Genomic DNA, 14,707 nt, shown 5'->3' with positions numbered 1-14,707 from the left:
CCTGTGTTTTTCTGCTCTTCGTTGCCTTCTACTCTTACGTGGTTTGTATTCCGGCCACTCCTTGTGTTCCTCGCCAGAAAAGGGAGCCGTGATCCACCAATCTTCTTCTTCCTTGGTCGTTTGATTCAGCAATTGGGGTAGGTTTGGATAGTCATTCCCGAGAATGACTGGTTCCGGTAAATTGGGGATGAGTCCCACTGTTAGGGAGGTACCGGGGTCAAGTGGATGTTGTATTTGAACCTTAGTGGTAGGGTATTGTTTAGTATCCCCATGGACGCACCGAATTGCTACTACCCCGTCCGCCGGTCCAATCCATGGTTCTATATCTTGTGGCCGGATGACGCTTTGTCGACATCCGGTGTCGGCCAGAGCCATGGTATGTTGTCCATTCACAGTCACTTTACAATGATATGGAGGAAGTCTTTTCTCACTCGTGGAACAATAGTAATTGCGGACCATCCCGATTTCCATGGGTTCTTCTTTCTGGGTGCAAAATCGGGCGATATGTCCCATGCCCCCACACTGGTAACACTGAGGTCCTGGGGTTGGAGGTCTGAACACGGGTATTCCCGGAGGTCCTGGAACGATGGTCACCGGTTTAGTCTTCTTGATCAGGGGAACCCGAGGTCGATGTGATCCAGAAATACCCCCTTTCCATGACGAGTCGTTTTTCCCTTCTGTATGTCTTGGGCACGACTATATGCGCTGGCTATTTCCACCGCGGTTTCCAGGGTCAGATGGGCTTGTTGTCTCACCCATCTCTGTATGGGAGGGTGTAGGGAGGTTAAATACTGTTACAGGTAAATCTTTGACATGATACCGTCTTTGTCTGTTGTGGCAGGTTTCAGCCATCTATCGGTCATGTCCTTCACCCTGTAATATAAGGCCCGGGGAGTCTCTTGGGGCCCTTCTTTGATTTGTCGGAGTTTTATCCGATAGGACTCATCATCAATCCCAAGCCTCTCTAGAAAGCATCGTTTGATCTCTGAGTAAGGAACCGTTCCTTGTGCCGTAGCCGCTTGATAGGCTGTTTGGAGGTCCCCTGATAACAGGGGTCCCAAATATTGTCCCCATTTGTCAGCTGGCCAGGCCGTAGCTGTGGCTATCCGTTCAAAGTTGTTGAAAAAAAAATCCGGGTCTTCCCCACTAACGTATTTTTGCAGGACCATGGACGGGAGGGAGGTGGGACCTCGTTGATGACCCAGGGCTTCGGTGAGTTTGTCCATGGCGGTTCCATGGGCCTGTCCTTGCCCCACCAACACCTTCTGCATCTTGTCCCGATCGTCTTCAACGACGTTAAGAAACCTCTCCATCATTTTACCCAAATGTTCTTGGTTTTCCGCCATCTTCACTAATGCGGCCTCCATGTCTCCGCCCGATCCCACTTCTGACACCACCTGTGGGAGACTGGGTCGGATATACAGACGCGGAGGCTTTATATATTGTCGAACAGGAGTGGTTTTATTTTCAGGTGGCACAAACGGGATGCTCAAAGTATCAGGGCCTGTTTTTTCTTTCCTGTCGGGTTCCTCTAGGTACGAAGGCGGTGTGGTGGTCTGGGTCCCTTCGACGGTATGGCCGGCGGCCTGATAGTGTTCCTTCTCCTCTTCCGTCGTGGTGGTGTGACCGGAGGCTCAGAGGAAAGGAAAAGAAAGACAATAGTGGCCGTTTGTGAGTTCGTATGTGAAGAATGGTTTTATGTGCTGCCGTCACCAACACCCGGTGTTTCGGTATTTTCCTGTGCACAATCTGGGATGGTGAGGGGGTCACGGGAATAGTGAGGGGGGTAAAAAAGGGATTACAGTGGGATCGGATACTACGGAAAAGTGTTCTCCGAAATGACAGAGTTTATAGGTACAGTAAATAGGCTCCAAAGAATGGGGTGTTTACCAAATCCTCCTCTTGGGACTCAGCTCTACCCACTAGAGTCCTCCCTGGCTTCTACAGCTATGAACGCCTCCCTCCTCCCGATTCCTTCGGTACACGGGCCCCTCCCACCTCCCGTATCGACAGCTTCCCCGACGTCCCCTTGTACAGCGGTACTCACCGGCCCCGCCGCAACTCTCCCCTGGAGTTGCGGCCGCTCCTCAGCATCCTCCGGAGGACTCCACCAATCCTCGGTCCAGCGGTAGTCTGCTTCGTTATCCTCGCTTCCGCTCCGGTCGCCGTCAGCGTGCTCCTTCTCCTCTCGGTCACTTCGCAATTCCGCGCACAACTCCTCTCTTCGGGCTCCGCTTTCTCCTACCAACGACAACCCTTCCTGGGCGGGCCGTGCTTTTACCTCCCCGGGCGTTTCACTTCCGGGGTCAGCTCCTCCCCTCTTCTCCGTTGTTTGGCGTGGCCGCACGAGACCTCCAGGACTGCGGCTGGTCTGTGGGGAAACAGGAAAAGTAGGTGCTTTTCTGTCCGGATTGTTAGTTCGTATGTGTTTGTTCCTGACAAACGTCATCCTTGCACTGAGGTATTCTGGTCCTGGTAGTGGGAAGGGGGAAGTAGACGTTCTCTCTGGGCTCTCCCTCTCACATGGAGTTACTAGCAATTTTTCTGGCATTAAAATCATTCCAGAAACCAATATCAGGCAAAGCTGTCCTAGTCCGTACCGACAATATGACAGCAATGTACTATATACAAAAACAAGGCGGGACACACTCCCTACAGCTCTCTCAATTAGCGCAGAGCATATGGAGGTGGGCTATTCCTCAAAACATTTTTCTCCTAGCCCAACACGTTCCAGGAGTCCAAAACAGCATAGCAGATCAGTTGAGTCGTCAGGCACAACAGATTCACGAGTGGTAACTTCATCCACAAGTTCTTCAACCGTATTTCCAAATGTGGGGGCAGCCAGAGATAGATCTCTTCAGCCACACATTATAACACAAAATGCCCAAGCTTCTGCCACCAGATATCCACACCCATTGTCCAAAGGCAATGCGATATGGATGAATTGGTCAGGCAAATTTGCCTACACTTTTCCGCCTCTCCCACTTATTCCATTGGTGGTGCGCAAACTGCAGCGACATTCACTGACACTCATCCTAGTTGCTCCAACATGGGCCAGACAACCATGGTACACAACACTTCTGGAACAATCAGTGGTCCCACACCACAAACTACACCTCTCCCCACGCCTCTTAACACAGAACCGTAGAGAGATCAGACACCCGGACCCAGCACAGCTCAACCTAGCGATCTGGCTCCTGAAGTCTTAGAATTTGGTTACCTTAACCTACCCCCTGACTGCATGAATGTTATCAAAGAGGCTAGACGCCCCACCACTAGAGCCTGCTTTGCAGCCAAGTGGAAAAGATTTGTAATATACTGTAATAACAGCATCAATCCTTTAGATGTGTCTATTCAACACATCATATGTTACTTATTACATCTTCAAAGGTGTAATCTAGCATACACATCTATTAGGCTACACCTCGCTGCCATAGCAGCTTACTTACAAAATAGACAACACTTGTCATTATTCAGGGTACCTGCCATTAAAGCATTTATGGAAGGCCTTAAAAGAATCATTCCTCCTAGGGTACCACCCTTACCAGTGTGGAATTTAAACATTGTCCTCACAAGACTAATGGGCCCTACATTCGAACCTCAGCATAAATGTGAGCTACAATTTCTTACATGGAAAGTCGCTTTCCTTGTGGCCATTACTTCTCTTAGAAGAGTCAGCGAGCTACAAGCACTAACTATTCAAGAACCATTTTTACAACTCCATCATAACAAAGTGGTTCTCAGGACAAATTCCTTCCTAAAGTTATGTCTCCTTTTCATCTCAATCAGTCTGTGTTGCCAGTATTCTTCTCGTAACCACACACAATCTCAGAAAGAGCTCTTCATAATCTAGACGTAAAAAAGCACTCCTTTATTATATTGACAGGACAAAACCTTTTCGCAAAACAAAACTACTCTTTTTATCCTTCTCACCACCACATAAAGGCAATCACATATCAAAATCTGGGATCGCAAGGTGGATTGTCAAATGTATACAAATTTGCTATCACAAAGCAAAACGTACATTATCTATTCCCCCTAAAACCCACTCTACCCGAAAGATAGGGGCTTCAATGGAATTTTTAGGGAACATTCACTTAGATGATATCTGCAGAGCAGCTACATGGTCTACACAGCTTACATTCACAAAGCACTAATGTGTAGACATGCAGGCAAAACAACAAGCTAGTGTGGGCCAAACTGTACTTAAAACACTATTTCAAACTGCTGCAACAGACACTGGTAATCGCCACTAAGGAGGAGTACTGCTATGCAATCTGTGCATAAGTGTGTGATCTACAGCTCATATGCCTTGAACGGAAAATGCTACTTACCAGTATGCATCTGTTCTCGGCATGTAGAGCTGTATAGCCACACACGCCCACCCACCTCCCCGGCTGCCTTTATCTGTGCCAGTATTAGCTTATTTAGATACAACATACATGGACATCTTTTCTGTTTCTTACAAAACTCCATAATGTTCCATAAAAACAATCTGACGATGGAGTCCATGCGCACTGTTGTCCAAAGGAGGAGCCACCTATCCCGTGACTTCCAAAGACTTTCCAGGACAACAACAAAGTGCAAACATCCGGGCCCAACACCAGATGGCGATCTATGCATAAGTGTGTGGATCTACAGCTCTACATGCCAAGAACAGATGCATACTGGTAAGTAGCATTTTCCTTTTTAAAGTTACAAAAAATATAAACAAATTAGCATAAAGTACAGCAACACTTGAAAGTCTGAGTTTATTAAATGCAACTTATTCTTGATATATTATCTTGCTTTTACATGTATATCTTCTAAATATTGGTCTATTTATTACTATACTCCTACTGAAGAAAAAAAAACTTTGACTCTCGCCAATGCTCTACCCTATGTTTCACCCTAGACCTCGCTCAATATATGCTCTACCTTCACACTCTCTTTATTGGTTTCACGTTTCAAAGAACATAAAACAAACAAAAAGGCCACCCATCGCCCCACTTCGCTGAGTGGGGGGCACTTCATCTTTATATCACATGCAGAAATTGCTGTAGGTATACATCTATGCTGAGGAAAAAGTCTCCCATACCTAGGGCCCTCCCCATTTGATGAGTCTGTCCATGTGAGGGCTCAAGCCGACAAGAGACCCTAGGCTGCCATATCCAGTGCCACTTCCTAGTGTACGGAGCACCAGTCCATGTCCCTTTTCCATTGGTCCACATCCGGTGGGGATAGGTACCCCGTACGTTGAACAGGGTTTCCTTTGGCTATCACCAGGCCCACTCTGTGGAGCATCTTTGCATATCGTGGTAGGGTCACTTCTCCCCCTATATGGAGTATCCATGTTTTGGCTGACCTGAAGTCCTTTAGTCCCGTCCGTTCATTGAGACCTCTTCACCCCACTCCAGAATGCCCTCAGCACTGGACAGCCCCAGAATGTGTTCACGAGGGTCCCCTTCAGGTTGCAACCGCATAGACAGCGGTCATTGGGGGCACCTCAAATTTTGCCCAGGTTCAATCTCATAAAGTATTCCCTGTCGGAGTTGCACCAGTCTAAATCCTGACCTGACTAGGATCCTCAAAGGGCCCTAGGTCATTCTCCTACTTTGCCTGAAGGTCATCAAGTAGGTCTGGAGTATTAGAGCTAATGGTTCAATATATAAGGGAGTTGGCTTTCTGTTGGATCCTGTGTGTTAAGGGCAGTTCAAGTGGGGATGCCACCACAGGGGGACACTCGTGCCCTATGCGTCGCCCAGTTTACTGATCCGCTGATGGGATTTAATTAGGAACCCCTGAGTGTCCGGTCTCACTGAGTGCCTCACTACCCCAGAGGGGTGTTTCTCTAGTTAGTCCCTTCCCAACCCAAACGACAGAGGGCCCTGTCCTACAATTGGGCCACTGCTAGCATGTGCTGTGGAAGCGAGGCACGACTTGTCTTTTTGAATATGATTGCTGGATAGCCCCCGTCCCCATAACGTTTAAGTCAATCCTCAGGGAAGACTCGGATCGGTTTCAGGGCATCATCCTTCATCAACCAGGCTAGCTTGAATCCAGTGGTGTAGTGAGCACCGGACCCACGTCTGGGCATACCCTTCCCACTTAGGGCGACATATGCAAAAGAAACAAGTGATGGACTCAATGCTGGGCCATGCAAACATTCATCCCCAGTCACAAGTATCTGGGTTAAATCCATCATTCTTTTGCTCACCAGACCACCCTAGTTTGGACCCAGCCATATGCAAATCAGTCTTGACCCTGTTCCTTGTGGGAACAGTCTAGCCCGAACTGCCAAGCTAGGTCCTCCCTGGACCGGAAACCAGCATCCTGGGACCGGTTTCAGGGCTTCACCCTTTATCAGCCAGGCTAGCTTGAATCCAGTGGTGTAGTGAGTCCATCAACTGTTTTGCATTTATCACCCCAAGTGGGACGGGACTGCCCAGACATGGGTCCCGTGCTCTCCATGCCACTGGAGTCAAGCTATCCTGGCTGAAGAGGGGTGAAATTCTGAAACCGGTCCTAGGATGCTTGTTTCCAGTCTAGGGAGGACTTGGCCTGGCAGTTTGGGCTGGACTGTTCCCATTGGGCGCAGGATCAAGATTGATTTGCATATGGCTGGGTTCAAACTGGATTGGCATGGGGAGCAAAAAAAAAGATGGTTTTAGGCCCAGATCTCTGTACTGGGGTGAATGTAGGACCTTGCTCTGCATTCTGTCCATCAGCTGTTCTTTTTGCATCCATCTCATTTGAGGGCTCACACAAAACAGACGACTGTACGCACTCCTGTGCATTTGCCTTCAGTACAAGATCCATCAATTCCTTTGCTCCAATCACCTTTGGCAACTCGGCGCACTGGCAATTGTCCGATATGACCATCAGCTTTAGTCCAATATTGGATAATATCTTAATCTCTCACTAGATCATAAAAATGCTGAAGTAAAGGAAGTTTCACTGAAGATGAAAGAACATAGTCTGCAATCATCGATGCAGCTATGAACGTTGCAACGACTGGATGCAAGTCTTGCGCTAGCAGGGTTGGTTACATTCGACCGCTTGCAGGATGAAGGTACAGAGTAGGATCCTTGTTTGGACGACATATAGATGAAGTTCTTGAGTGTATTAAATCTGACCTCATCCAGATACATGCCCTTTCCATTGACTTCCGGGAAGTCCGTGGAAGCGCCCATACTCATACAATTGAGTTTACCAACAGTAGAAGTACGAACCATTACAGCTGTCTCAGTAGACATTCTGGGCACCACCACCAGTGTACTATTCTGAACGGGTCCCTTGAAGATAATCATTCACAAGGCAGAGAAGGTACAAGATGACAGTGACACTGCAAAGGATCCAGACATTCCTGTAGGAGGGGAATATCTTGTCTTGTTACTAGCCGTGGGCCAGTGTAACATCGTATCACTTGGTGTTGTATCTGTACACTTTGACTACACACTGGAATTCAACCAAGAAACCCCACCTACACCATCACCCAACAGGCCCCATCAACCTCTTTCTTTTACAAGTTAAGCCTATATTCTTACCCTGTTAAAGGGGGCGATTGAACAGGACTCTAAGACCTAATGAAATGTACATTTTTTATTCTTGCTTATTCACAATAAAGAAAAAATTGGGCAAATGGAGGCTGATTTTGGACCTATGGAATTTAAATGTTTCTCTAAAAAATATATATATATATATTGCATGTGACTTTGCAGGAAGTCCTCAAACTTCTTCAAAAGGAGATTACATGACATCTCTGGACCTTCAAGATGCATGTTTTCATTTAACAATCCATCAGTCATAAGAAATACCAATTCAAAGTCCTTCACGATGTGTACAGAGTGGCACATCTGAGATTACTAGGCCATCACATTTTTCCCTACTTAGGCGATTAGTTAGTCAAAGAAAATTCTTCCAAGGTAACAGCAACGTATACCAAAGACTGTCTGCAGCTGTTTAACAGTTTGGCCCCTACTGTAAACAAACGCAAACTGTCTTGAATTCCTCGCAGAAAACTCCAATGGGGCAGTACTAGACGCCAGATTCCAACAAGGCCTTTCAATTGAAAGGGAGAGTAGCATGTCTAACCATCTTGGCCAGTTACGGAAAGCAGAGTCAGTCACTGACTGACTTTTCACGTCCGTTCCTAGGAATGTTGTTGTTCTAGAACTCTTTGATCCTACATTGTTTTATCGCTTGAGGCCATTTTAAGACAAACCCAAAAAACGGTGATAAAGCCGTCTGCTTGGCTTTACTCCAGCAAACGCCTACTGTCCTATGACGACAGATGCCTCCCTAGAAAGCTGGGATGCGCCCTTGCCGGATCTGGTAGTCAGCAACAAGTGGTCGCTCCATGATGCTCTACTACATATCAGTGTCCTCGAATTGAAGGCCAGGGTGCTAGGCTTGCACTCCTTTTTTCCAAGAGTAAAGAACTCCTGTGAGTTGGTGTGCACAGACAGCACAACAAGTATGTATTTCATCAGCCAGCAGAGAGGAACACATTCCCATCTTCTTTTGAAATCAGCTCAAAACTTATGCAAGTGGACCATTAGAAGTCATATCCAAATAACAGCTTAGCATTTACAGGGATAACCAGCTCATGGGCAATTTCAGGAGAGCACCAAAATGCTGTCACAAATGGGAGCTGAATTTAGCACAATTGGACTACATCTTTCACTGATGGGACTAACCAACTTTGGATTTATTTGTAACCAATCGAACTAGAAATGCCCACTACTGTGTCAGCGGGCCATAAGAGAATGCATATTTGATCAGGAATGTACTCATGCACTTTTCCTCTGTTCCCCCTGATCTGGAGAGTCTTGACAAAATGAAGTCTAAGCCGTATAGCCTTATTCTGATCTGCCCTGTGGTGTCCCAGAGAGTATTTATTCACAGAGCTACTTTTCTTCAGAACAGCCTCGAATTTTGCTGAGACAGCCACTGAATCTGTTTCGCTGTAACTGTCAGCTCCTGCATCCGAACTACTCTTGTTGGCTTGGCTTATAAATTCAATACGTTTTACCGCCTAGATATCTCAGATGACTGGCGAGACTTTCTGTCCAAATCTAAAGGAGTTTCTACCAATAAGACTTACAAACCAAAATGGAAATGATTCTGTTCTTAGTGTGCCGAACATAGTTTGCACCCCATATCTTCATTTCTAAAGCAAGTATTACTTTACCTGCTTCGCTTAGCAAGATCTGGCCTAAGTCACACATCCGAATACATTTTACTCCCATTTCGTGCTTTAGAAGGACACTGAGTGTTTCCTCCAATAAGATCTCTTGCCGCTCCATTGCAACGTAACATAGTTCTGTTCCCTTTCATTAGAAGTCCATTGGAGCCGGTTCACAAGACTGAAGTGAAATGTCATTCTTGGAGAATGGCGCTTCTATTGACCAACACCTGCTGGAAGCTTTGGGCCTTTGTGATCAACGAACCCTTTCTTCAATTGAGAGATGACGGTCATATTAAGAACAAACCCGCATTTTCTTCCTAAAGTACCATCTGACTTCCATTTAAATGAACCTGATGCTTTAAAAAACACTTTAAAAATCCAGGTTATGCAGCTGAAAGAGCTATTTGTTCTTTACATGTAAAAATGTGTTTTATATTGACAGAACAAAATTGTTTTGGTGATCTGCTCAGCTTTTTGTGGTTTATGATCATCAACAAGAAGGACACTCTATTATATCAGGATATAGCAGGCTGTGAGTCTGTAGCTGTAGTCCTATGTCATAAGAAAGTGGGCTGTCCTCGCCAGAAAAATGTGACAATACTTTGCATAAGACATTTTCTACATTCACCGCCTTATGTGCAGGAGTACACATACAGACATTTACATGGCAGAATCCTGGAGTAACACACACACCTTCACACGACATTACTCTGTAGATTCAACAGTACACAGAGATGCAGCAGTGGGACAAGCAGTCATCTAGTTCTGTAAGATGAGTCTTTTCTTCTGTTTGTCTCAAACCATCTGCCAACAACTGTACACTGTGAATGTCCTGCTCATATACTGCTTGCTACTGTGAGTCCACTTGTGAATCTATGAAAGATCAATTAGTGGAGAAGAAAAAAATTACTTGTTACTGCAGTTCTCCAGTAGTGGTGTCTTTCATGGATGCACATGTGACCCACCCATCTGAGGCTCACCCTTGTTCTATTCTTTATCAGCACTTGTGCTATGAAATCTGAGCAATATTGACCTGGGTGAGGAAGGGTAATTGCTGTGTAGTATGCTGATGGGCAGAAGTTTGAATCTTTTGCGATGATGTGCATTAAAGCTTTTCTGCCTTTAACATTGCACTGCTCTCTATGGATACTGTGGGACTCCCAGCTCGACGACCTGAATGATTTAAGCATGTGACTCTGAAACATACCAGTACTACAGAAATACAATTACAAAAGTGATAAAATGGGGTTCTGTTGCAGTACTCCCCACCCCCAACAAATACACACACACACACATTTTGCCTGGTTTTTGATGCAACTTTGACTGTAAAGTACTGGGTCCCTGCTGTTCAGGTTCCCGGTACCAGTGCTCTTTCCCTAAAAACATGTCCAAAATTGGTACTTCTGCTCTCTTGTACGTCCCTAGTAAGTGGTACCTTAGATACCTATGGCCTGTAGAGGGTCCCCTGGGGCCCCTCACTAGGACCATGACACTGCCCCTGCAGCTGGCATGCCCCTGTGAGGTAAGAAAAAATGACCAAGTCGGCATGGCACACTGCCTGTGTACCATGCCAGCTAGCACTGCCTAAGATCTAGGTAAGTCACCCCTCTAGCAGGCCTTACCAGCCCTAAGGCAGGGTGCACTATATCCCAATTGTGGGCATATCTGCATGAGCAAATATGTCCCTAGAGTATTGGGGTCTATTCCCTAATATTATAAGTGCAGGAGAAGCCATAAAGTCTACATGAGCTGGGAACTTGACAACTCGAGTTCAACAGCACCATGATGGCTTCACTGAACCCAGGCGTGTTTGATACCAAACCGCTCCTTGTAATAAATCCACCCTGATGCCAGTGTGAGATTTATTAAAAAATGAACCCAGAGGGCACCTCAGAGGTGCCCCCTGAAAACCTACCAACCCCAGTGTGGTCTCTGACCGGCTGTAGCCAGCCAGGATCCACCAGACATTTCAGGACCCTGTGGAAGAGAGCTCTCTGACAAGAAACAGTGCACATCCTGGGCAGAGGTGTCGCACCTCCTCCCCCAGGATGGGCAAGTGCTCGAAGAGGGAAGCTTCAAAGGCCTGCCGCCTTTGTAATGCGACCCCCAGTCTCTGCTGCTAGCAGCATATGGCATCCCCTGGTTTAAACCCCCACTTTGGGTGGGTAAAACTCAAAAGAATAGGAAGTGTGCCCACCTCTGCCAACCCCACCCCTAAGGTGGGGGAGGCGAGGTGAAGCACAACTTTCAGTCCCTGCCATCTTGAAGATGGGGAGATCCCTCCAATCAGGGCTAGGTCTGTGCCCTCATCCCGGATCGAGGGTGGCATAATAAAGGGTGTAGTCACCCCAGGTAAGGTGCCCTTTGGCCCTACCTGCTACTCCCCTAAAACGGCTCCAAAATGTAGTATTTAGAAAACTCCCCCAGACCTAGGAACTAGATCTGCGACGACCTAAGAAGAAAAGACGACCCTGCAGAGAAGAATGAAGACGACCACTGCCTTGGCCCCAGCTCTACCAGCCTGTCTCCAGTTTCTGCAAATCTGCAACCAGTCTTTTAGCCAGCGACCTGTGAAAACCCTGGGAGGATTGCTGCCTTCAAAAAAGACTCCTATCTCCTGTGGACAGCGGACCTGTCCTGAATAGTCCTGCTCTAAGGACTCTGATCCATGCGGATCTGTGTCTCCTGCCTACTCTGCAGCCGACACCCACTGACCAAGTCTGAATGGCTCACCTGTGCAATGAAGTCTCCCTGGCGATCCTGACTTTGTGTCCAGCATAGGCTGACCTCTTCTGCCCTCCATAACAGCACCTGCAGTGTGAATCCAGAGGCTCGCCGCGACCACGACTGGCTCTGGTAAGAAGACTCCTACATCGAAGGGCACCCCTGCATCCGAAGCCCTCGAGCCTTGGTGAGCTGCACCGACGGTGCCCCTACGACCCTCTTCATCCCAACTAACCTCTGCTCCTAATGAGTCTTCCGTTGGAGATGGCCGGGAAGGGTAAAGGTCATCTTGTGGGACATCTGGAATGTGTGGATTATTGTAGTTGTCCCATGGGTCTGGGGATCCTGTAGGGGTGGGGTCTTGGGGCACATCCCCTGGATCGTAATATGGGTCCCCCTGATCATCATCGTCTGGAGACGGGGTCGGGGAGCGATGTGGCGGGGGTGGAGAAGGCGGAGGGGGCGGAGGTGGAGAGGGTGGAGGAGGTGGGGAAGGCATTCTGAAAGGGGAGGTAGCAGAGTCCTTCCTCTTTGGAGGTGGAGGCGGAGCCAGTTTGTCCAAATGTCTTTTTTTTTTTTTAGAAGAGTGCCAAATGTCCAGTTTTTGGATCCTTGGTAAGAGTCTTTTGCAAGGGATCCGGTGTAAACAGTTCCTGTGACAATGTTTGTTCCGTCGGCGCCGAAGGTTTCGGGGCCGATGACTTTTTAGGCTTGTCCGTGCCGTGCTTAGCACTGGGCTTGGGAACCTCAGTTTTCTTGGTCGGCGCCGAGGTGGGCTTAGGCGTGGAAGTGTCTGTGCCGAGGGCCTTATGGGGTTTGGTCGGTACCGAAGATGGCGTCGGTACGGAAAGGCTGGGTTTCGACACCGAGGGCTTTGGTGCGGAGTTCAGTGTCGAGGTAGAGGCCGGTTTCTTTTTCGGTGCCGAACTGTGTTTCTCGGCACCGCTGGAGGGCTGGCTCGAGCCCGAGCCGCCGGAAGGCTCATTTGGCTTCTTCACCGGGCCCGAAGGTGGGGTTGCCCAGTTTAGCACCCAATAAACAATAAGAAGCTAAAGATGACTAGTCCGTCTTTGTGGAAGGCCTTCCACAGTGTGTCAATATGTGTAGCCACTTTTTTTAGGTAGCTTTTGATCCCTTTGAGCTAGCAGCAATTTGTTTGTTAAAATCTTCAAATTATGCAGTAGATCGATTATGACGTGCGACAATCCCATAATTATGCATGAAACACTGCTGCTGCAGAATTGCGTTATCCCAGTGGCCTTGGGTAGGAAGTAAAAGAACTGCATTACATCACATATAGAGTGAAAAATTAGTAAAAGAACTTATCAAGGTCTGGTATAGATAGGAGTTATTATTGTGTATGGTCCGAGAGTAAAGTTAGAGGTAGACGAGCCAGTGATTTTACAGCGGACTTGAACTCTCTACCATCGTATCTGTTCCGTATAACCCTTCTCCCAGTAATGGTACATTTCTTTCTTGTGTGTTCAGCCATGTAAATGCAAACAATTGCCTTTGGATACATTTTTAACCTAGGTACAGAAAATATGACTTGAGTGTTGCTTCTTTGTGCATTCTAATGTGACCTAGAAGAATTTACCAGCAGAGCAAGGCCTGCAGTATCCTCCAGGCAGCTCTTTACAGATAAACCTGCACAGACACTGAAATTGGTCTTCAAGGTACAGAATTATGGGAGAGTTTCTACTTCGGAACATGCAAAATTGTATGGTTCCAGATAGCCAAAAAGTAAAAAAAAAGACAAATTATAGCATTCTAGGGCCACGTCTTAATGGTAGAGGATTATTGAAAGCATGTGCAAATGAAGACTATAGCCACACTTGGCTACTATTTTAACTGGTGGGTGGCTGTGTGTGTGTATAAGTAAAAGCTGGTTTTAGCCTCATCGTCACCCTACTACTCAGACGCCCTTGATTGAATTGGTCCCTTACCATCCACCTTCTTTTATTCCATCACTCCTCTCTGTGTTTCTAATTTCCTCTTCAGGTTCATCCTTTTTTTTTTGCTCATCATACTAGAGCATCTACAGTGGAGATCCAAGTGTCGGGCTCCTAAGAACAAACTTTTTTGAACAGGTCCAATAAGGGTGGTGTACCCTGTTGTGTTGTTGCTAGCTTGCCTTGATGAAGCACTGCAGCACAGCGTCTCTTTAATGCTGTCTCTTTTCTCTTTTGCAGTGTCGTTACACTCTGCAATACACATATCCATATGCTTACTACATGGAGTCTGGTCCCAGGAAGAAGCTGGTAAGGCATTCTGCACTTTTAAGAGTTTGATATGTAATTGTTAGCCAACATTCTCAAGGCCTATACATTTTGCCCACTTCCCCAATGATGTGTTCTCTAGCCTCATTGTTACTGTCTACATAAAAAGGGTTGCTTAGAGACCTTCAGGGACTCTCACAAATGGTTGCTAGGGAGATGGACTCACTGTTCTAAATGAATGTTCTATCTTTTGAGTAACTTAAGAATAAGATTTGTAAATACTTCTAGTTCACAAGGGCTTTATTACGACTTTGGTGGCAATGGAGCTCCAAGATCGCCAAAACCACACTGACACCGCCCGCCAGATTATGACTTTTTTATTCTCTGGTGGGGGGTTCTTTAGCGGTCCCACGGCATTGCCTAGGAAAAACTAACTGCAATGGGAGCATCAAAGACAGCTTCTGCACGGAATGGACTGGTGCAGGCCATGCCATGCACGAACTGTAGTGCATGCACATGGGGCACAACATGCACCCAATGGCCCTTTAGGGCCCCCTTTGTTCCTCTCTGCCACAGTTTTCATGGTCATAGAATG

At 47.0% G+C, this 14,707-nt stretch overlaps 1 protein-coding gene across 2 annotated transcripts in view; it reads left to right on the top strand.

Annotated features, from left to right (window-relative positions):
* Positions 1-14,707, top strand: part of ARIH2 (ariadne RBR E3 ubiquitin protein ligase 2) — a 282,679-nt gene that overhangs the window by 242,768 nt on the left and 25,204 nt on the right. For both annotated transcript variants that reach the window (XM_085624353.1, XM_085624352.1), the window contains one exon: positions 14,086-14,154. In XM_085624353.1, coding sequence (XP_085480479.1) covers positions 14,086-14,154 — 69 coding nt within the window. The remainder of the gene's footprint in view (positions 1-14,085; positions 14,155-14,707) is intronic.

This window comes from Triturus cristatus, chromosome 9 (assembly GCF_964204655.1).
Source record: "Triturus cristatus chromosome 9, aTriCri1.1, whole genome shotgun sequence".
Classification (NCBI taxonomy): Eukaryota; Metazoa; Chordata; class Amphibia; order Caudata; family Salamandridae; genus Triturus; species Triturus cristatus.
The sequence above is the reverse complement of the archived record's forward strand: the minus strand, read 5'-3'. Positions and strand labels throughout refer to the sequence as shown.